The 22175-nt window shown below is 37.5% G+C and overlaps 1 protein-coding gene across 2 annotated transcripts; it reads left to right on the top strand.

Moving 5' to 3' along the window:
• The first annotated feature begins 1679 nt into the window (after positions 1–1679).
• Positions 1680–20479, top strand: pik3cd (phosphatidylinositol-4,5-bisphosphate 3-kinase, catalytic subunit delta). 2 transcript variants are annotated; one of them, XM_043224795.1, is made up of 23 exons: positions 1680–1894; positions 3089–3263; positions 4159–4387; positions 5825–6051; positions 7302–7481; positions 8034–8189; positions 9378–9467; positions 10837–11055; positions 12268–12364; positions 12514–12644; positions 12731–12781; positions 12997–13164; positions 13429–13550; positions 13852–13995; positions 14085–14184; positions 14734–14912; positions 15317–15417; positions 15526–15604; positions 15798–15965; positions 17232–17355; positions 17541–17686; positions 18032–18164; positions 18660–20479. In XM_043224795.1, exons 2-23 carry the CDS (start codon positions 3123–3125, stop codon positions 18792–18794), a joined length of 3120 nt encoding a protein of 1039 aa, XP_043080730.1. In that variant the 5' UTR covers positions 1680–1894; positions 3089–3122; the 3' UTR covers positions 18795–20479. The 2 variants fall into 2 exon arrangements, with proteins under 2 accessions (XP_043080730.1, XP_043080731.1); XM_043224796.1 differs by lacking the exons at positions 1680–1894; positions 3089–3263; positions 4159–4387; ... (2 more) ...; positions 8034–8189; positions 9378–9467 and adding an exon at positions 9673–10496.
• The last annotated feature ends 1696 nt before the right edge of the window (positions 20480–22175 follow it).

Raw genomic sequence — 22175 nt, 5'->3', positions numbered from 1 at the left:
CATACACTTCCTGTTTTCACAAGCTGCGAGCTTTCAATGGTGCGGTGCGTTTTAAAAGCTTGTCATCATCACAGCACCGCTGTAGTCTTTCAGGCGGCTGAAAAGAAGACCTATAAATGTCTATACAATTGATTAAACAGCGTGTGGCTAATTACATGTCTTGGATTCGGTGGTGTTTTTCTTAAATGGGCCAGAAGTTGTTTTATATAAATGCATTGCAAAGCATTGCAAACATTTTTTTTCTCAGGGAAAAATAATAGCCTTTTACTAGACGTCTCCTCGCTGAAAGCAGACAGCTTTATTTGCCTGAACGATTGGTGCTTTTAAGTGACTTCCCCGTGGACCTATAATCGTTATTCGCTGTCAGTGGCATCCAGAATTAGAGCTTCCTTACCCTCTCAAAGGAAGACACGTCTGACCGGTTTTATTTTAAAATGAGGAAATAATAAGTTCAGCAAACCAGTGTTATGTATAGTATTTACGCATACAGGCATCACGTGAAGTGATATCTTGTGTCGGATAAAAGTAGTAAACATGTTCTGAACTACAGAGTCGTTGTGAGCCAATCGATGTTTTGAACATATAATTCAATCGAGTCCTTTCTACGGATTGAAGTTTTTATAGTAAGAGGATTCTAGCGCGACACGCTCACCGAAATGCTCTTTAAGAGAGCATTTCATTGGCTGTACTTACTAAAGAACACGCCCCCTTGAGTGAACCAGTGGTCTAAACAAGACTCGGCCTTGAACCAGAGTTTGTATGAGGATGTTTTGAACGACTGAATGAAAATATCATATGAAGTCCTTTTCATTAACGGCAATTAGAGAAAGCGACTGAAGGACTATGATCGTATAAAACGACCAAACGCTATTCAAGTTAACGGAAACGGTGTCTTTAGCGAATAAGTTAGGTCAATGATTCAGTGACTCACTCATAACACTGGGCCTGCGTCCCAGTGTGCATACTATCCATCGTAAATTCAATGTGTAGTCATTTTTAATACTATTTAGGGCAGATAGGGTGTACAGTACGCACAACGGAAAGCAGGTTGGTCCTCAGTAAATTGGATCTTGATGAACAAATTCAAAAGATTCGAGTTACTCAGATGAATCAAGTCACATATATGGAACATGCGCATTTATTTATGCGAATTTATAGCTCGCAGTGCATAAATATGTTTGAGGAAGAGTTAAGTAACCAGAGACTGCTTACTGCTTTCAAATTAATGCAGCATGTCGCACGCGTGGAAACAGACCTCAGAAGTAGAGGAAGCCAGACGGCGATGTGCTGAGGAAGAGTTAGGGACCGGTGATATTGTTTCCAACCCCTGTGAAAAGCGCAAACATTTGTTACGTATGCTTGAAAGTTAAAATAATAGCATTTTTATGTAATGGTTAAAATGGTGCCAGTTAATTGAAGCTCAAAAACGATCAAAACGTCAAGTATTTTCGATGTGATACCGTAACGTTTTCTCCAAACATATTCATTCCATTTCTACTGTACGAGGGATGTCATGGCACGCAGACATTTTTATATTCGATATTATGCCGTGCACGAATGACAACAAGGGAGGGAAATGAAGAGAGAGAGGGAGGAAGGAGGAGGAAGCAAGTGAGCGCGAGAAAGAGGAAGAGAGAGATAGTACACAACTATGTCGATGATCCCTACGAGTTAGGAACGCGGTGCTGAACGCGCAGTGCAGACGGCCACTTTAACACCTCCAATCATTAAAGGATTATCAACACTTCTGCTGTCATTTCAGACCGTTCAAATACTGGCGTCTTGATCGCTGACCGAAATTCACGCGCCAGGAAGATATCAATTTTCAATGTCAAAGTAAAGGAGCATCGCTGATTCTGAAGATGGAGAAATGAACCACCGGTGAGGCTCGAAGGTAAGTTCGCGCTGTCACGTTGTCATATTTTGTTTCATGGTTCCCATCACGAGAACATGAAACGTTTATTCATGGTGGCACACGCAAAAATGTGTTGACACCTGCCATTTTAAATGTGCATCATAAATCTTGTGCTATTTTTAGTCGCTGCGACTTTAAATGCACCGTGTTTTTTCGACAGACGCATAGTTTAAAATATAGTATGATATTTGTGAAATTTCTGTGTTGATGTGAGATGATGTGCGCCACGTTTCTCGGATATTGGCCCTCCGGCCGGCTTTGTAACCCTAGACAGTCCCGACAATTCATCACAGAGCTGCAGTGTGTTCTTCAGACACATGCATAGCGCATATGATATTAGATATCGATTCATATGATATAATGTAAAATCTCATGTCAGGAACACCACGATTAATTGTATTTGAAATCAGCTTTAAATTGATTCATCAGCTGAAATGTATTCATTGATACAACTGCATTTGCACATATATTTACGCAAACTGTCTTCCTATACAAGAGATTGATTGAATTTTATTTTTATTTTTTTGCCTGTATTTGTTATACACCCAAGTATGCACAGCTTTTATTATTTTTTTTATAGCAGGTCATTGGGTTGATGCAATCCATTTTACAATGTTATTTTGCATATAAAAATTGCATCAAATAAAATATATATTAAATAAACATTTAGCCCATTAACAAATAAATATATTCTGTATTTAAACATAGTCATTAAAATAATATATTATACAAGAATTTAAAAGCTCACATGCAACATAACTAATATATACCAAAATATTTCACTTTTTCAACAGCGCTTTAATTCTACTTCTTGAGGTTTAGTATTATAATAGTATTTTGTAAAAAAATAAAGTATAAAGGATTCTGTAGTTATTCAATAATATTACTCTGACTTATTTACTTATTTAGTTGCTACTTGCCATTATCTCAATCATAATATGAATGATAAATATTTTTTAAAGAGTATGTGCTGCACATTTACAAGAAAAGCGTCTTAATAATTATTTATGCAGCATATGTCAAACGCTCTATCTCTTCTGAATATTAATTGAGCGTCTTGAGGTCACTCCCTGTCTCTGTAATTGGTTCAGTGGGTTGTAACAGCTAGTAAACACTTCATGCATGTTCAGTATTGTATGACTTGATCTGTTGTAAACATCTGTCTGTGCTCAGGAGTGGGGTCAGTTGTAGATGAGCTTCCTGCACCATGCCGCCGGGGGTCTACGGCATGCAGGATGTGTGGGAGAGGGAGGGTCGGCAACATATCAACATGGAGTTCCTCCTCCCCACGGGGATCTACCTCAACTTTACCGTAGCATACAGTGACACCATTAGTAATATCAAGAAGGTAAGGAGACCCTCTGATCATATGCTCACGCCAAACATGGACTGTTTGTAACGGGCATCATGATTGAAGTTAAAAAAGGACATGAAGGCAGCGTTAATGAGGTCCATATTTAAAATACCTTCAGATCTAACAGATCTTTTACATGAATTTATTAGGCTAAAAAATTGGCTTAATGACTTTAAACTGCTGCTTAAATACGAGGTCATAAAAAGGCATCTGTAATAAAATAACGAATAATAATCTGAAAAGGTTTTAGAAAACTAAATACAGTGCTAGACATTTTAAGTACACAGAAGTATTTAATTGATGGTGACAAACAATCTAGTATATATTTTTGGATTTTTGTTAAATTTGCATATGCTTATATTTATAAAGTCAGCTTGGCTTTTAAAAATGCTTCTATTGGAATAATTTTAAACTGATATTAAATGTATTAAATGATACCTACAGTACAAGTAAAAACTTGAAACCAGTACAATTGTTTAAGATGTAAAAAGTTTTTTTCCCCCGCTTGCTGCTTTCTATATACTCCTGACATGTTTTATTATATGTGTGCCTGTTTCTACAAAATAATGATCAACTTTATAATTGAATCAATATGCTTAGTAAAACATCAGTCACACTACTGATAATAACAGACAAGTTGAAGACTATATCTCTGTTGGTAGACCACTATAGGCATGATGTTCGCCACCACTAAAAGCTTTTTTTTTGTAGTGAAGCTGGTTAACTTAGCAAATCTTACTGGTTGAAATAATCAGGAAGCCAACCAGTACCGTAAGCTGAGTAATAATATTAAAATCAATATTAGATTCTCTGCAGCAAAATTATAGGAATCAACTGCAGTCAAACCCACCGGCCACATTAAAATCCTGATTTGTGGCTTGTGCCTTAGATGGTGTGGAAGAATGCCAGGAACGAGCCTCTGTTCAGCGCCCTGAGTGACCCGGATGCCTACGTTTTCACCTGCATCAACATGACCGCAGAGCGGGAGGAGCTGGAAGACGAGCAGCGCCGCCTCAGTGACGTTCGGCTATTCCTGCCAATCCTCAGGCTGGTGGCCCGGGAAGGCGACCGAGTCGAGAAGCTCATCACCACCCAGATCAGTCTGCTTATAGGAAAAGGTTTGTGTCTCACCGGTGTTCAGCTGACCTCAGAGCACACAGTGGAGGCAGCTCAGCGTTTACTCACCACTGAAGCAGAATGATACGCTTTTGGCAGCTGTTCAGCACTTAAAAAGAATTTGTTTATTTAAACAAAAAAAAATTAAGGACGTGACGGCCTGATTCGGAAAGTCTGGTTTCTAAATGTCTCTTGGTTTTGATCATTTCCCCTTTTTGAGATACTCTTTTATTACCTTGAGTAGTTTTGTTAATGGTTTTTTTGAGGATGGTCAAGCAATCTATTCATGTTGCCTTCTGCATAATTCCACTAGCATCTAGAAAAATTAGCGACAAAATACACTAGATGAAATTAAAGTCAATTTAAACGTCATATAATGCAATTTTTAAGTTTTCGTTTCTCTTTGGAGCGTTACAAGCATTGATGAGATCCCTAAAGTTGCAAAGACTCTAGTTTCGAAACCAAAGAGATATTCTTCATGAAAGTTATGATTTATCCACTTCCCTCTAAAACGGCTCACTTAAACACGCCCCCACTTCTGCACATCACGGTGTGCGTTTATTTTTAAAATGTTTGTGCGAAGAAAGAAGGCGGAGCTATTATTCTCGCTGTAGTGTTGTTGCCGGCGCCATGTTCTGGAGACTCTGTGTTCCGTTGTGAAAGTGAAACTACTTTCTTTGTGCTTCCAGTAGAGGACACAACCAGCAATCAGTGGTTCTGTTTACAACGCTGTTCCAGAACGGTTCAACCCAAACATTAGAGTGTATTTCAGCGCATTTACTGATTCCTGAACCTGCAGAGCAGCCTATGCTGGCTGTGCACAGAGACTATTAAAAGCAGGTTTTGAGTAGTGTTGTGCTTGTTGTTTGTCGTCTCTCCGATCAAAAATGCATACATGGTCATGTTCATTAGGTGCGATGCAGCGTGAGCTATAAAAAGATGGTACTTTTTCATTATAATTAGTAATTTTGTATCCACAGGATGCAACTAATACCTCATTTGTAATGGCTTTTGTGTCATTGTTTTTGTGCCATACCGCCGGGTCGCTGCATCATGTTATGGTAAGGGGTGTAACATTTCTGTAAAGTGTTTGGCCAATCACAGCGCACTTCGTTTTTGTAGAAAGATGAGCTTTGTACAAATCGACCCATTTCAGAGAGGTAGGGTTTAGAGGAGTAACAGTAACGTACAGTATGTGGAAAATAGTGTTTTGCATTACACCAAACGCACAAAATAATGTTCTTTTTATCAACATCACACGACCACTGTAAGCCCTTTTATTTAGCTGTCCTAAAAACACCTAGTTATATACGATTCATTGAATTTCATCATTCCCTTTTGGCATTCTTCTTCCCTGCTAATAATTCCACAACATCATTCGAAGACAGCTTTTTTGTGTCTCAGAGAGCATAAATCTTCTGTGCAAATCTTCTCCACAGGTCATCATGAATTCGACTCCCAAAAGAACCACGAGGTGAATGAGTTCCGAACTAAAATGCGGACGTTTTGTGAAGATCGCGCTCAGGACCGTCAGATGTCGCCTTGGGATCAATGGATGGAGTTCAACTTCCCGTGCGACTTGGAGCCGTGCTCTGTAGTGGCGCAGTCCGGGAAATCGCGCGGCGTCAAAAAGATTTTGGTCAATGTGAAGTTTGAAGGCAGTGAGGTGAGCGAAGACCAAATTAGCCAAATCATTCGCGTTCAAATCAATACACAATTATTTAATGCATTCTGGGAATTCGTATCTTTTAGTTTAATGCTATGTAAACGAGCAGCGTGTTATCGTCTCATGCAGAAGTCTATTTTTAGACTGACATATTTTCTTCCTTTGATATCACAAATCGTAACAGTCAGGAGACGTTTACACGGTGGTGATGTCACTGCAGCATCTGCAGGCACACATGGTTCTCACTGACCCAGTTTTCCAGAGTGAAGCCTTTGATAGTATTTATATGTGTTGTGTTGCCTGTCAATCCCCCACCCACTCAACACGAACGTTATTTACCTATGATCTTTAACCTTGTAATGAGTCTGAAGCGTGCAAAAAAAAAACCTCCAGCAACACTTGTTTTTATAATGCATGACATGGATCAAAAGCCAGACTGTTTCACGACCGCATTTGCTGAGAAAAACAATCACATTATGAGTAATTAATTATACTATAGCGAGTGAACCCTGATCCTATGCGCATCAGTAATTTTGAGGGAGTTTTTTTTGCTTCTTTACTATAACTAGAGCATGTTTTCTCTTAACTTTTTTGAACTGAGGACCCCTTTCATAACACAAACTGTTCAAAGACCCCAGAGAAGTCGCTGTTACCATGGAAATGAGAATCGTGGCAACCATGACCACCCACTCCCATGAAGCAGTCTCCCCACACTCTCAATCAATTTGGCAGTCCTGCATTCTCAGTTTTTGTATATGTTCAAATGCTAAATTTATGTATTTTTTATTATGAAGTACCATTCAAAGGTTTGGGGTTGATATTTAAAAAAAAGAAATTAAATTAAAAGTCTCTTAAAATAGTCTAAAATGTAGTTTCATCATGGGCTTGCAAAGCTAAATTGTTAGTATATAATGTCACATGGTCAGAAATCATTGTAATGTGCTGATTTGCTACTCTAAAAATATTTCTTAGGATTTCATATTATGCTTAAAATTTTTGGTGGAAACCGTGACACATTTTTTCAAGACTCTTTGCTCAATTAAAGTTTTAGTAAAAGCATTTATTCTCAGTATAAAACAACTCTTACCAGACATGTTCGATCAAACAAAAATCTTACTGACCTCAAATATTATTATTTTTTATTATTATATTCTGTGCTTTCAGTGTATTGTAGCCTTACTCTTTCTCTAATGACAGAATATCAATGTTTTGGACCCCCTCGTCACACATTTCACATTTTTACTTTGCAGGAGACCTTCGTTCTTCAGCAAGATCCACAGGACCTGCCGATTTTTCTGAAACGGAACGCCTTGAGAAAGAAGTCCACCGTGTTCCGATCGGTGAAGCAGGAGAAGCCAGAGGACTACACCCTCCAGGTCAACGGGAGGTGGGAGTTCATCTATGGAAAATTTCCACTCTGCCAGTTTAAAGTAAGTATGACACCACAAAATGTATTTATTTACATGAAAGCAACTATCTTTATACATGTATATTCCATTTTACTGTAATGTTAAGTTGGAGGCTTTGATTTGAGTTCATCGCAGGACTTCACGGCACTGTAACAGTTGTTGATTTAGAAACTGCTTGTACCTGCGAAGATGAGTCATACGTCTCTACCAGCCTTCAAAACATCAGCTACATTGAGGATAATGTGATTTCAGCTGCATTACGCTACCTAAATGAACAGGCCGCAGGATCTGACGATGATTAGTCCAGGAGTACTGGATCTGGTCCGGTCTTTATAGTGTACATTTTGGAAAACAGGAACTGATAAAACCATCTGTACCTCGGCTTCCATTTCCGTCCCTCGCTGTCTGTCTCTGATTGTTTACGAAAAACATACCTCATCATTTTTTTAACAGTTTTTGGCCTTTTTTTTTTAGAAAGGAAGAATTATGGGAAGATATGAACTTGTGTCTAATATAAACTCGCGTCTTGAACGTACAAGCTCATTTTTTTTCTTTCTTTTCCCTTTCTCGCAGTATATTTTTACATGTTTGCATGGAGGCATTACCCCACACCTGACCATGGTGCATCATTCAGTCATCATGAAGTACCAGGAGGAACAGGGTGGGCTCAGTAACCAGGTGTCCAGGACCCGTGCTCAGTCTAAACCGCCACCCCTGCCTCTGAAAAGGGTGAGAACGCACTTTTACACCAGAACACGATCTGTTATTAACAGAGGAACTACTTGTCATGTTTCTCTTGTAGCTCGTGTTACAGACTTCAACCTCTGTGAACTCGATTTGCAATGCGACGTACTCGCAATCATTTACCCGTGGTGACTTTTTGATCATCTGTGACCCCCTTCGTGGAAGTGTTTGGAATTAATGAGATCGGGCATAAAGTGGTTCTTCCTTTGCTAGTTGTATGTGCTTAAAAAGTAAAAAAAAAATTTAAAAAGTAAATAATTGTCAGCAGCTGACAGTAGCTACATTTCCGAACACGCGTCATGACAGTCAGTTTGTAACTATCTCACGCTTTGTCGGTTAATTTGTACGATGTTAAGTTCTTGTATAAACTACGTATGCCGTAATTAGTTCTAGCGGCTTTTCTTGCTTGTGCTTTTGTCTAAAATGCTGTGTTTTCGTACAAATTAATTCAAACAAACAAGTTACATTTTCCAACAAACAGAGGTATATTAGTAAAAAAAATGCCTTATTGCTAATATTTGCCATACTGTTTTGGGAAGTTTCTTTTTTTTTTTTTTATGAATTTGTTCATTTGGAGTGTTTATTTAATTAAATGGGTTAACCAATAATTCATTGAACGGACATCCGTTTTCCTTTTAAAGTTTACTGAATATTCCAGTTAAAGTGTACTGTTTCTTGCCTTTTTTGTTAACTAAATCGTGGTGTTTTTTGTTGTATTTAGTTGTAAAACTATAAGCTATATTTATCTAATTAATTTATGCAGCCATTTTGTTGCAGATAAATGTTTTAAAAATAAATATATAGCATTTATCATTACATTTATGCATTTATAAAGATATTTCACTGTAAAACGGCTTCGGTGGAATCTATTTCATTAGCTAAGTAGAGTTCAACTTCCCCAACACATACTAAGTAGGAACATTTCTCCTGTGGCTGTCTGATGTACCTGATATACCATTTGATGAAAGATGTTACTGAACCAAAATGAACCGCTTGGTTTACCTTCATAACATTCGATTCACGCTCATGTTAGTTCCTCATTCTATTGTTTGGTTTTGGTTTCTCTGCAACTGTCAAGCATGCTTGCACGCTAGTTTGCAATGTAAATACAAATAAGCGGCGAAGAAAATGTTTAAAATGTTAAATTGCTTTTTTTCTTTTTTATTTCAACAGCAAAACACATCTTCGCTGTGGTCTATCCACGAGCCTTTCTATATATACCTTCTACAGGGCAGCCGAGTGAATGCAGACGAAGGCATGAAGGTGAAACTGCTTTTTCGTTTGTTTGTTTGTTTGTTTGTTTATTTGAATTTGTATACTGTTAGTATATTTAGGATGTGAGTTCCATGTTGTTTAGCATCTCAACTGTGGCAGGTAGTGAGGGGTGAAATCATGAACACTGTGGTCATGTGACCCTGACCACATATTTCCCATAATTCATCAGAAGCGGTTAAGTGAAACATCAAAACAGGAAGTGGGGAGTGACTATCTGGCTTTACGGCTCTCTCTTGGGCCTAGATTCTTAGAAAAGGCCAGCACTGTTGCTTATGTTCACCGCTTGCATCTCCTTTTTGTTTGCCGGAGAAGTCAACAGTCATCGAACGGTTGTTTCTATTTTAAAATATTCATGAGAAACGCATGTAGACTGGTTAGATTTTTTTTTTTTTTCTCTCATTTGGCCTGAGGAACAATTATTGCTGTGGTGGATGTTAAATAAGTTTGCATGACAAAGCGTTTTATCATGCAAAAACGGTCATGTAATTTTTCTTACATTTTTTTAAAAAAAAAAAAAAAAACCTCCGGTGTTCAAAAAGTACCTTGCAATGTCAGAATGATATTTTGATTGATGTGTGTGAACATTGCTCTAAGCGCTTTTTTATTTAATTTCATTTCATTGTGTTTATTGTTGTGCAGTTTTAGTCTCCGAATCGAGATTTGTTTTAGCGCACTTAGTGTCTTGTTCTCTGCCAGATTCTCTGTTTTAGTCTTAAAGGGAAGCATTTACACATTTATGCGTGCTCCATTTTAATCCCAGTTATGACTGAGCTAAATGGATAAAGGTTAAGTGCTGGGGGGCTTTTTCAGACACTTAATTTCTATTAAATGTTTTCATAATTATCGTTCACAAAAAAAAAATAATAATAATAATAATTATTCTGTTATCATATGATATTGTGAAAGTTGTAACAAAGGGAATTTCCTTAAATAGTAAAACAATTCTGAAAGAAACGATGTTTAAATTGTGACTTGTGTTTATGAAAAATGCACTTGTTCTGAGGACACACAGTTAAGGTAAAATCCATTTTTATTATTTTAATACAAAAAAAATTATATGTTAAGTTTACTTTTGGAGGATAGAGTTTGTTTTATAATGATAAATTTGTTTCAATATAGTTTAAGTAGCCTTTAACAGTTGCTAGAGAAAAACACATTTATTTCCTGTGGCAACTGTCCCGTACAACGAGTTTCTCAACATGCTTCTTTTTTTTTACCAGGCATTCATTTACTTCCTCATACTTTACTCACTTCATTCATTCATACATTCTTTTATTTTCAGAAAACTGAAAGCAAGTTCCCTCCTATTAAAACTGTAGTCTTTAAAGCAAATCTGCAATCTTTATCTTTCTTTCAGCTGGTGGTTCAGGCTGGCCTCTTCCATGGCAGTGAGCTCCTTTGCAAAGTGGTGACCAGCAACGAAGTCAGTGTTTGCTCTGAACCCGTATGGGACCAGAAACTAGTGTTTGACATCGGCGTGAGTGACCTGCCTCGAATGAGCCGCCTCTGCTTTGCCCTCTATGGCGTCATCGAGAAGACCAAAAAGCGCCCTACCAAGAAGAAAAACAAAAGAGCGGTACGTTTTAGTTAAATTCAACTGACTGACTGAAGAGGGATGAGACACCTAACAGAGGTTTTGACATGCATGGCTGTCACAGCGAATGATGTTTCCAACTCACTATTGGTAATTCAGCCACTATTCAGCATGATGAAATATTATTTAAACCGTCATAACAGGATGTTGTGGTCCAATGTCTGTTAAATGCTAGTAACTCAAGTTAATTGTTAGGACAGAGCAGCTACTTTATGTCAAATCAGAACTCGCCAGCCCGCCTTTTTGTGTTGCCGTGTCAGTCACATAGTGTGCGGTGTCAAGACAAGGCGCAGTGTTGAAATTCCCAGGTGTTACGTGTGTGTGTGTGTGTGTGTGTGTGTGTGTGGTGGGCTGTTGTTGGTAACACCAACGCATCCACTTCTGCTTTCGGTGTTAGTTCTCTTTCGGCGAACTAGAGAAGAAGTCTACATGGGTGTGAGACATAAAAAGAAGAAAATGATTCTTACTGTTACACTCGCATTGCGCTAGTTCTCCTGGAAACCCATATTTGTCCATCTTGAAATTTACATCTATTGTTTATCTCTAGATTCTGATTAAATATTCACTTGTAGATGCAGGTTAATGAAGTGAAGTAGGAATCCCTGTAAAATTATATTTCTAATTGTTCTGTAAATAATTCTGTAGTCTTTTTTTTTAATTGTGTTTTTATGAAATTATATTAAAGTATTTGTAATTAATTCTAAATTAAATGTAAATTATTTCATAAAAATAATTTATTATACATTAAACGATTTTAAATGAATAGAAAAAGCATGTTGAAGTTAGATCTGTGTGGCAGCAGCAATATAAATTACTGGAGGACAGCTATTTTTTTTCTTTCTGCTTTTCAATGTATTACTTTTAGACTCGTTTTGAATCTCTCAAACACACAACACAATTTTCACAAACTGTTCTTCTAAAAATACTATCGATTGCAGTAATGTCTGTCTGCACAAATAGGATCACTTAACTTGACAACATTTTCAATCATACACAGGAAGTAGATCTGTTTTATGAGTATATTGGAAATCACTGCAGTTGTGGCTGGAATATTTGGTTAGTCAGTTGAATTGTCACCTCCCACAACAGAGGCATCAGTGTACAGTCAGTTTAAATGACAATATCAACTCTCCCACATTAAATTGTATAAACCAGTATGGTAAATAAATCTCCAAATGATCCGTCTTTCAACAGGACTGCCCCTTGGCCTGGGTCAACACGATGGTGTTTGACTACAAGGACCAGCTTAAAACTGGAGAATTTTCCCTCTCCACATGGCCATCAGTCCCAGGTACTTTAAAATGAACAGTAGCTTATTAATATTTTGGTCGAGTTTTTTTATGAATTCTGAAAAAACACAGAAGTGTTATAGTATTGTAGTTGTTTTATAGATTAGGAACTCCGCTTAAGTTATTAAAAGCTCTGTTGTTTTATTTTTAGATGATAAAGGGGATTTATTGAATCCTATGGGCACTGTGGAGAAAAATCCAAACATCGACAGCACGGCTGGTCTCCTGATTCGGTTTCCCAACATCAGACCACACCCCCTGTATTATCCTCTAATTGAAAAGGTGCATTTTTGCGGTTCTCCTTAACCTCTGTATGTTTCGTGGAAATTACGTATAAATGCTCAGTCATTATCTTCTATTATTTTCAGCTAAATGAGTTGGGTATGAATGGCGAAAAAGTTGTTGCTACAAAAGAAGAGGTAAGAAATAAAATATATTGTTCTGTTAGATGTGAAACATGCATATATGTCATTACATTAGTGCGTATATTTCTAGAGGGATCTGTATTTCTAAGAATCTAGGCCCAAGCGGTTTGCTGACACTTTGAACATTTTCCAATGATTGATTCATATCACTTAGACCCGAAAAGATTAAAAAGTCTAAATTTGTATCTCTAACAAGTGTCTTCTTTTAGCACCTGAAACTGAGAGAGATTGTGGACAATAAAAACTACACGGAGTTCTTTGAGGACGAGAAGGAGCTTCTGTGGAAGTTACGTGAAGAGGTGAGGCAGCGATACCCGGAGAGCCTACCCAAACTCCTCCTCATCACTAAGTGGAACAAACACGAGGACGTGGCTCAGGTATGTTGAACCACTCGTTCCTCGGGATATGATTATTTTTAGACATTGAAATATGCAACCCTTTTGCTTTGGCGCTTTGGTATTTCTGTGTTTGTAAATCTCTCCTCGTTATATAATCCCCAATTCTTGGACTCAATTGTTTTTGTCAACATTTACTCACTCGAGCTTGTGGTCCAATGTGATCATGTTCGTGCAAATGAAGATCTTCTCTGGGTCAAAATGACTGGACCGTTTTTTTTTTTGTTTTGTTTTTTCTTTCGTCAGATGGTTGGTCTGTTACGGAAATGGCCAGAATTGCCTGCCATACATGCTCTAGAACTTCTGGACTACAGTTTCCCTGACCCTCATGTCCGCTCCTTCACCATCCGCTGCCTCAGGAAGTTGCGGTGGGTGGCGCTGCCTCTATAATCAACACCTGCTCTTGAGAGCTTTACAAAAAATGCATGGATGTCTGCACAGGCTCTGTCATGCATATGTGTTAAAACCAGAGGAAAAAACATCTTTATTCGTATTGCTTTTTGTAGAGATATTCAAATAAGCGCCCGCAGGTATTTTATTAATAATTAAAATAATTAATTATATTGCATTTGCATGTCAACAGAGCCTTGTTTGAATTAGATAACCATGTTAATTTATATTCAAGTTAAAAATGACACATCTGGTTTTTTTTTTTTTTTTCATCAACAGTGATGATGAGCTCTTTCAGTACCTCTTGCAACTGGTTCAAGTTCTGAAGTATGAATCCTACCTGGACTGTGACTTGACCTGTTTCTTGCTTGACAGAGCTCTGACCAACAAGAAAATAGGTCACTTCTTGTTTTGGCACCTCAGGTATAAATACATCTTCTTATAGTTCTCTACAGCGATGCGCCCCCATTCCTTCCAGTGTAATTGAAGCTTTGTTTTTGCTTTCTCTAAAGGTCAGAAATGCATGTGCCCTCAGTCAGCTTGAGATTTGGACTTATTCTGGAGGCGTACTGTCGTGGGAGCATCTTCCACATCAAGAGCTTGATGAAGCAGGTTTGTTTATTCCTTGTGTGAACAGCAAATTAATTTTTAATCGCCTATTTAGTTATGCGTCTTCATAAACCTGAACTGCTTTTTATTTTTCGCATTTTGCTTTTCAGTGCCTTTTTTGACACTTGAGGCCCGAATTTAGCACTTGACTTGTTTTCTCAGTTAGTCTTCTCGTAACTGTCACATTGCGTTGAGCGTTTTCTTGTAAGAAACGCCAGTGCCCCGGTTTGCGCAGCCGCATTAATTGTACGTTTATAAATATAGCAAGTAAGCACAAGGGTGCTGGATTACATTTTTCTTTGTAGCAGCAGTTCAACGGCGTCTGTACTCAGAACCCATCTTCTTTTGAATGTTTAATAATAGCCAAACCACTGGAAGGAAGGGGAACTGCACTGCGCTGCTTAAAGTTTGCAGCTGTTTTTTTCTCAAATATTGTTCATCACACCATGTTAAATCCATTTTTCTTTAATTCAGTACTGTCACCAAATGCATATGGATATGTAAATACTTGCGCACGGTATATACTTATCATCACCTTCTTGTCTCCTGCAGAATGAGGCTCTGAATAAAATGAAGGCTCTCAATGACTTTGTGAAATCAGCCAGTCAGAAGGCAACCAGGATACAGACTACAGAGGACATGAAAGTGTGCATCAAACAGGATACTTACATGGAGGCGCTTTCGGATGTTGTTTCCCCTCTTAACCCAAGCATCGTGCTGTGTGAACTATGGTATTAATCACATGCACGCTAGTAAAATAGATTTATAAGAACTTCATCTCTTAAATGCAGTTGACATGTAATATAGCACATCTTGAGAGATTTTAGAAGTTGGTGCATCAGCTCTTCTTAACTATTGATATTTCTTTGGTTGACATTCTTTCAGATGGTGTGTTATTTAGCAATGCAGATTTTGCGATAACTGGAATGATTGTGCAAAACACTTTTTAAATAACCTCGCGTTATGCATTTTTTTTATGGTTTCATCGGTCGTTTTAGGCGTTTAAGATGTAAATGATCAGGTGCATTGCATACAAGTCATGTAAAAGCAGTTACCAGAAAGCGAAAAACAAAGCCTCTTTTGCAACCATTTGTGTATGTGTGCTGTGTCTTGATGCTAATCTTTTTTGTTTCAGTGCAGACAAATGTAAGTTCATGGACTCCAAAATGAAACCTCTATGGCTGATGTATAAAAACAAATGTGATCATGTGGGCATTATCTTCAAAAATGGAGACGGTATGGGAAAAAAACTTGTGCTGCCACTTTTTATTTACTTGGATTAAAGATCCTTTCCCCCCTTATTTTTTACTTTATTTTTTTTGACCATTATATATTTTTTTATAGATCTGCGGCAGGATATGCTTACCCTTCAGATGATTCAGCTAATGGATGTTTTGTGGAAAACAGAAGGTCTTGACCTCAGGTTTGTATAGTTAATTTTATTAAGCAAAGATGAGCAGAAAATGTGTACAGCCAGTGAATAAGCACCTTTATATCTGTGTATAGATTAAATAGGTTGGATATAGATAATAAAAGTACACACACACACACACACACACACACACACACACAATTAAATAAATAGTTACTGTCAATGTTTATTTGTTGGATCCCAGAATGCTGCCCTATGGATGCTTGTCAACCGGAAACAAAACGGGTCTCATCGAGGTGGTAAAAAACTCAGACACTATCGCCAACATCCAGAGAAACAACAGCAACAGTGCAGCCACTGCTGCCTTCAACAAAGACGCTCTTCTCAACTGGCTCAAATCCAAAAACCCAGGGTGAGCGTCACAATCTCTAACCTTACACCGCGCTACAGCTCGTACGAGCAACCATAGCAAAGCCGACCAATTCGGCATCATTTGATGAATTTTGCACGAGCCGCGCATGCTTGTTTTCTACTCTCAACCCTCACTCTCAGGGTTAAATCTCTCTTGGCTCATTTGACCTTTTTGGTTTATATGAAACTATAGTGTAACATCAAATGCACTTTGGTTGCAGAAGTTGCAGCAGCAGAGTAAATTTACCCCACGTTATGCTGCGTTTACAATTTCATTTGTTTTTGGCGGGTGTTTTCTACCAAAGTGGCTTGATCTGCATATTGTTTTTTCTGATAACAGCTAAGTATACAAGCTGAGCACTAAGAATAAACCACATTGCGTGTTGCGTTGCGTAACACGGTCTCTTTTGCAAGTAGTTGTCGGTCCTGTCAGAATATGGAAAAAATGACCTTTTCAGAAACGCACTGGTTTAGAGAAGTCTGAGTGTTGGGGCCTTTTTGGGGTCAAACTAACCTTCTGCATCAGCACTTCTACACAGTGTACTTGCGGACACAACTGATCCTTTAATTTACTTCTGTGTGAAGCATTTAGACAACTAACAAAGCTACTTTTGGTTATGCATATGTGGCTAACCAGCTACTCACTATGATGCATGATTTTTCTTCAAGTATCCTGTTTATACATGACCTCTTGAACTTTTGAAACTAGAGTGCAATAAACTGAAGATGCTGATGGCTTGTCTGAAACAGATATATGTCCCCTGTGGACATATCCAGTTCTGTTTGCTGGTTGTCCGCTTACTGTAAATGTTATGCTATATTGTAAGTAATAACAGAGTATGGAGCAAGTCCTGTCAACGGTTTCCTTTTTTCATTTCATTTTAATGACCTAAAGGTTTTTTACTCAACAGTTTTTAGCCTTATTTAGCATTAATTTTAGACCCCGTCCAGCTATTAATTGCTTTTTGAAGAGTTAAATTTGACGAGATCAAACTGAAAGTCTTTCCAGTATGGCTTCTTATGGAATCTGAGCTAATGCGGAAAGAGGCTTGAACAGGAAGACCCGTTTACACATTCCCCCAGCAATATTAATGTTGAATGCCTTGGGTGAGTCATAGAGTGACTGAAAATGATCAGACACAAAGAAAGCAGAGAATGTTTAACACTATGAGAAGGGCAACCTTCAGTGACTCAGCATTTAAATTATCTATCTATCTATCTCTCTATCTGTTTATGTGATTTTTTTTATTTATTTTTTTTTTCTCAGGGATAAACTGGATCAAGCCATTGAGGAATTCACTCTCTCCTGCGCAGGCTACTGTGTAGCTACATATGTTCTGGGAATAGGGGACCGTCACAGTGACAATATTATGATCAGGGAAACGGGTCAGGTGAGAGTGAACTCAGTGCCCCAGCAGTGCTGTGTAATCATAAATTGTATCACAAGATGGCACCAGCCATCCATATGAGTGCTATCCATATGAGAATGGGTTGCACTTATCCTATTTCACATACTTGTGCCATTTTGTCAGTGTTTCAGGTTTAATGATTGACATTTTCTCTGTATCGTTTGCAGTTATTCCATATAGACTTCGGGCACTTTTTAGGGAACTTTAAGAGCAAATTTGGGATCAACAGAGAACGCGTGCCTTTCATTCTGACATACGACTTTGTCCATGTAATCCAGGAAGGACGGACCAACAACAGTGAGAAATTTGAACGGTTAGTACTCATGTTTTTTTTTTGTTTTTTTTTACTATATTGCCACAAAGCTAGTTCAGCCCGTTCTGACTTCCATTTAGTTCAGTTTTGTTCTAAACTGTACCAATTCTAAACTATTCTTTTGTTTATAATATACTTGCATTTTTATCAGCTGCATTTGTCAAAAGTTCAACAGCTGTGTAAAACTGTGTTAAGCATTAAGAAGGCAGAAAGCATTTTTTACATCCCTCTGTAATGTATGGAAACTGCTGACTGCCTAATAAATGGAAGGTTTTGCGAGGAAAGAGAATATGTAAAATTCATAACTGAATAAGGAAAGAGTTCATGTGTTCTTATCTTTGCCAGGTTTCGTGAGTGCTGCGAACAAGCCTATAAAATCCTTTGCCGGAATGGGACTCTTTTTGTGAATCTTTTTGCCTTGATGAAAGCTGCAGGACTCCCTGAGCTCAGTTCCTCCAAAGACATCCAGTATCTCAAGGTAAGAATTGCACAGACACTTATTATTTATTACCCGTGAGATGGGTGATATTTGCAGTTTCTCTAGTTCTTTACAAGCATGAAATAACAAATCCAAGAGGAGGACATCTAAAGACACTGTTGCGTATGAGATTTGTATTTAGAGCAAGGATAAAACAAAATGTTACATATCATTTTTCATATAGAGTTCACCCAAAGATATTGTCAAGACATTCTTTAAAAAAAAAAAAAACACAATGTTTTTAGGTGAACTGTCTTTTTAAAAGGATGATTCACCCAAAAATGTATATTTGCTGTAAATATGTTTCATTATGTGAAACATATTTATTCTTTCTGTCCAATGGATGCTCTGCAGTGAATGGGTGCCGTCAGATTTAGAGTCCAGACAGCTGATAAAAGCATGACACTAATCCACAAGTCATAACTAGTCGGATACAGAGTATGTTCAGTGCTGCCATTCCACCTCCATCGTGACGGCTTGTTCTTTTTCTCACAGGATTCTTTGGCACTGGGGAAATCTGAAGAGGAAGCACTGAAGAACTTTAAAGTGAAATTTAATGAAGCTCTAAGAGAGAGCTGGAAGACCAAGGTGAACTGGATGATGCACACTTTTGCCAAAGATAACAGATAAATGGCACTCGATCACAGGAGATCCACTGAAACCCTCTTGATGCTGAGATTTAAACCAATGCAGCTTTGAACACAATATATGTTGCACTGCTCTCTGGCATTTATGGCATTATACTTCCACGCAAAGGCAAAATGCGGTATCGGTTAAAATCGAGTTCATAGGTCAAGTGCATCTAGATTCTATGTTTAAAATCCAGAAATCCGGTCCAAAACGTTCCTGCGTTTTGCCTTTGCAGGGCAGCATAGACATCAGCAGCTGTTTAGCGAATGTTTACATCTGTGACGTAATGGTAAATACTTCTATACATTTGTTTTAGTGAGATCTACCGCTTGAAACGAGTGTAATTTCAGATACACGTTGTATTTGCAACACACCGCACTGGGAATTGAAGCTACTAATTTAACAAACTATTGGCGTTCCACTAATTTAACTAGCATCTCCGGTTTGTTTCTGCCACCCTTGTGCACCTGCACAGAGAACAGCTCAGAGCAAATGAGATTAATGTATTTATAATTTCTAACTGTACAGCTTTTATTCTGGAGAAGAAAGCACTAAGTGTGTTTTCATACGGTTTACATTTTTTGTTTCAGGATTTTTGTTTCTCTGTTTACACGAATGGTTTGGTTGTACATATTCTTTAATGTATCATACTTATATTTGCATTCCTTAAAACAGTATTTTTTCATTTTGAATGATTTGTATAATAGCTAAAATTGTTCATCAAGGAAGCCTTTGTATAGTGGTGTACATGAGAAGACATTTTGTATGTCTGTGTAGAAATGAGCCTTAAATATTTTGTATTTGTGGGGTATTCTGTGCCTTTGGGATAAGACACAAGCCATCTTGAAGTCGTGTCCAAAGAGTTTGCTTTTTGTTCAGTGAAATATGTGCAAAGGATGTATGCCTTGTACTACTGTACTATAAATCAGGGCAAAAGTGGAATATAATTGCTCTCTAGAACAATGCGCTGTTATTTTGTGCCTACTTGGAATATAGAGTCAGTCACGTTTGTTTTTTTTTCCTCTTCCGGTAACCTTTACACAGTTCTAGAATGTATCACCACAGTATTCTCTGACTGAATCCTCTGCTACCTGATTCATGAAGATACTTTTTCTCAAATGCTTAAATGCTGTTTATTTAGAATCTTTAAATGTCCTCCAGAATGTGAATTTTTAAAAGAGATTTGAAGCTAAATCCATCTGATCTTTATCGTTTTAGTAATACAAGGAAGATTAGTGGGCAGAGGAACATCTTTCACATAATGAATGGATTTTAGCATTGGTGTAGGTAACTGCTGGACCGCTAACCGAGTACCACTCACCCTCTGGTCTTGTCCAAGCCTTCATTTTTTTGTTTTTGATTGTGTATTATGAACTTAAGTCACTTCACAGTGTGAAATGCCAATTTCTCGTTTTACTGATGTATTCAGTTTTTTTTTTTTTTTTAAATGACGGCTTTGTTGTGAGTTGTGGAAATGTGCTATTCATTCCTTTTTTTTTTGCCATAAATTATTGATTATGAAATTGATTTGTGGGTTATGTATTTGTTTTGGTTAAATTAGTGTTTTCTGATGGCTAAACGAAGGCACTGGGAAAGAAGCCAGACCTTTAGTTGTATATGTATATGTATGAAAATAATAAATGGGTGCATTTTTTTTCTGACATTAAAATAATAGTTCATCCTCAGGCTTTCTTTGAATGCAGATGTAGTTTGTGTCTTCATCTGAGCGGATTTGGAGAAATTTTGCGTTATATCACTTGCTCACCGATGGAAGTTCTGCAGTGAATGGGTGCCGTCAGAATGAGAGTCCAAACAGAAGATAAACAATAATCCACACGACTCGAGTACATAAATGAACACCTTTCGAAGTGGAAAAGCAGTGCGTTCGTAAGAAACAAATCCATCAAGACGTTTTTAACTCTGCTTTCTTTTTAATACTGCTTTCTCTGGCAAGAATCAAGAAATGAAAGTAGTTCAAAACAAATATGTTAGTGGAGTTTAATGGGAGAGAACATTATTGATTATGGACATTATTGAATAAAAAATGCCTTATTAATGGATTGGTTTTGTATAAAGAGCTCTTTTTTACATCACAAGAAATTAATTGACATACAGCAGTTATGTGGGATACTTGTGGATTATTATGAAGTTTTATATTAACTGTTAGACTAATTCTGACGGCACCCATTCACTGCAGAGGATCCATTGGTGGAAAAAAATCATGTAATGCTAAACCTCTATTCAGATAAGAAAGCAAACTCGTATGTACATCCTGGTTGGGTAAGTTTTCAGAAGATTCCTGTTCCTTTAAGGCAGCTGTCACAATGTGGTCGAGTTACCCGAATTCACCCTACTTAATATCCAGAATTCAGACTAGTGTGGGACAGGAAGTTAAATGCGCCTGATCAGCATTTGATTGTTATTATTATGTGTGTTGGAGAAATATACACAGTGAAATGAAACAGAGATAAAAGGGGAAGTGAAAGCTGCATGGGAGCTCAAACTTTATCGTGTAATGAATGATAAACGAGGCTTTCCCAGTGTGAGGAGTACAGTAAATGAGACTGCTGGGAAACTCTCTGTAACATATGCTCTGAGACTAGAACTAGTGGCGATAACAGTAGGGACAATGAAATCCGTTTCAGTGCAGTTGAAGGATTTTCTGTAATACGGCAATCAGTATTTAATCCTGAGAAACAGAAATCCCACTTGGGCACCTTAATGGCTTATTCTAAAAGCTTTATTATATATATTAACAAAGCTTTAGTACAGTTTCTACTCTCTGAAATGGGTTCATTAGTATCTGTCATGTCATACTGTTTAAACAACCGCACTGAATGGCAGCACTTTATTGTTAAGCCATCAAGGAGGTTACATGCTGTGTAAAGTTTATGTAGGTTTTAATAGGAATATATGATGAAACTTTAAAATTGCATCATGTGTCTGCTTTACTGCAGCTTTTCTAGACAAAAACACATTGAACTGATAACATGTCAGACAACAGCTGGTGAATGCAACGAAACAACTACAGGAGATAACCACAAAAGTGCTTTTTAGATAAAATCACTATAAAAAAAATATATATATATATATATATATATTATGACCTATTAAATTGACCTCTTTACAGGTGGTACCACAGAAACTATGAAGGTATTTAGGACAGACCAAAAACATTGTGGTGCAGCTCTATGAAGACAAAAAGCCCCCAAAAACAATGAATATTAGTTTTTCTTTTTAATGTTATATTTATTGTTACCAGTTAATGCTTCACTGCTTCTCAGACTTTACATTTCTCATTATATTTATAAAAAATATTTGTACAATATAATGTTATATAATATAATATAATATGTAATGATAAAGTAACGTTTTTAAATG

Source organism: Puntigrus tetrazona, chromosome 23 (genome assembly GCF_018831695.1).
Source record: "Puntigrus tetrazona isolate hp1 chromosome 23, ASM1883169v1, whole genome shotgun sequence".
NCBI classification, from domain to species: domain Eukaryota; kingdom Metazoa; phylum Chordata; class Actinopteri; order Cypriniformes; family Cyprinidae; genus Puntigrus; species Puntigrus tetrazona.
Note: the sequence above shows the minus strand (reverse complement) of the source record. Positions and strands in the feature narration are given on the sequence as shown.

Coding starts and splice junctions, on each gene's coding strand:
- pik3cd (XM_043224795.1), top strand. CDS start 3,123: ATGCCGCCGGGGGTCTACGGCATGCAGGATGTGTGGGAGAGGGAGGGT. Junction 9,468..10,836: donor ATGCAGACGAAGGCATGAAG/GTGAAACTGCTT, acceptor TCTTTCTTTCAG/CTGGTGGTTCAGGCTGGCCT. Junction 18,165..18,659: donor AAGACATCCAGTATCTCAAG/GTAAGAATTGCA, acceptor TTTTTCTCACAG/GATTCTTTGGCACTGGGGAA.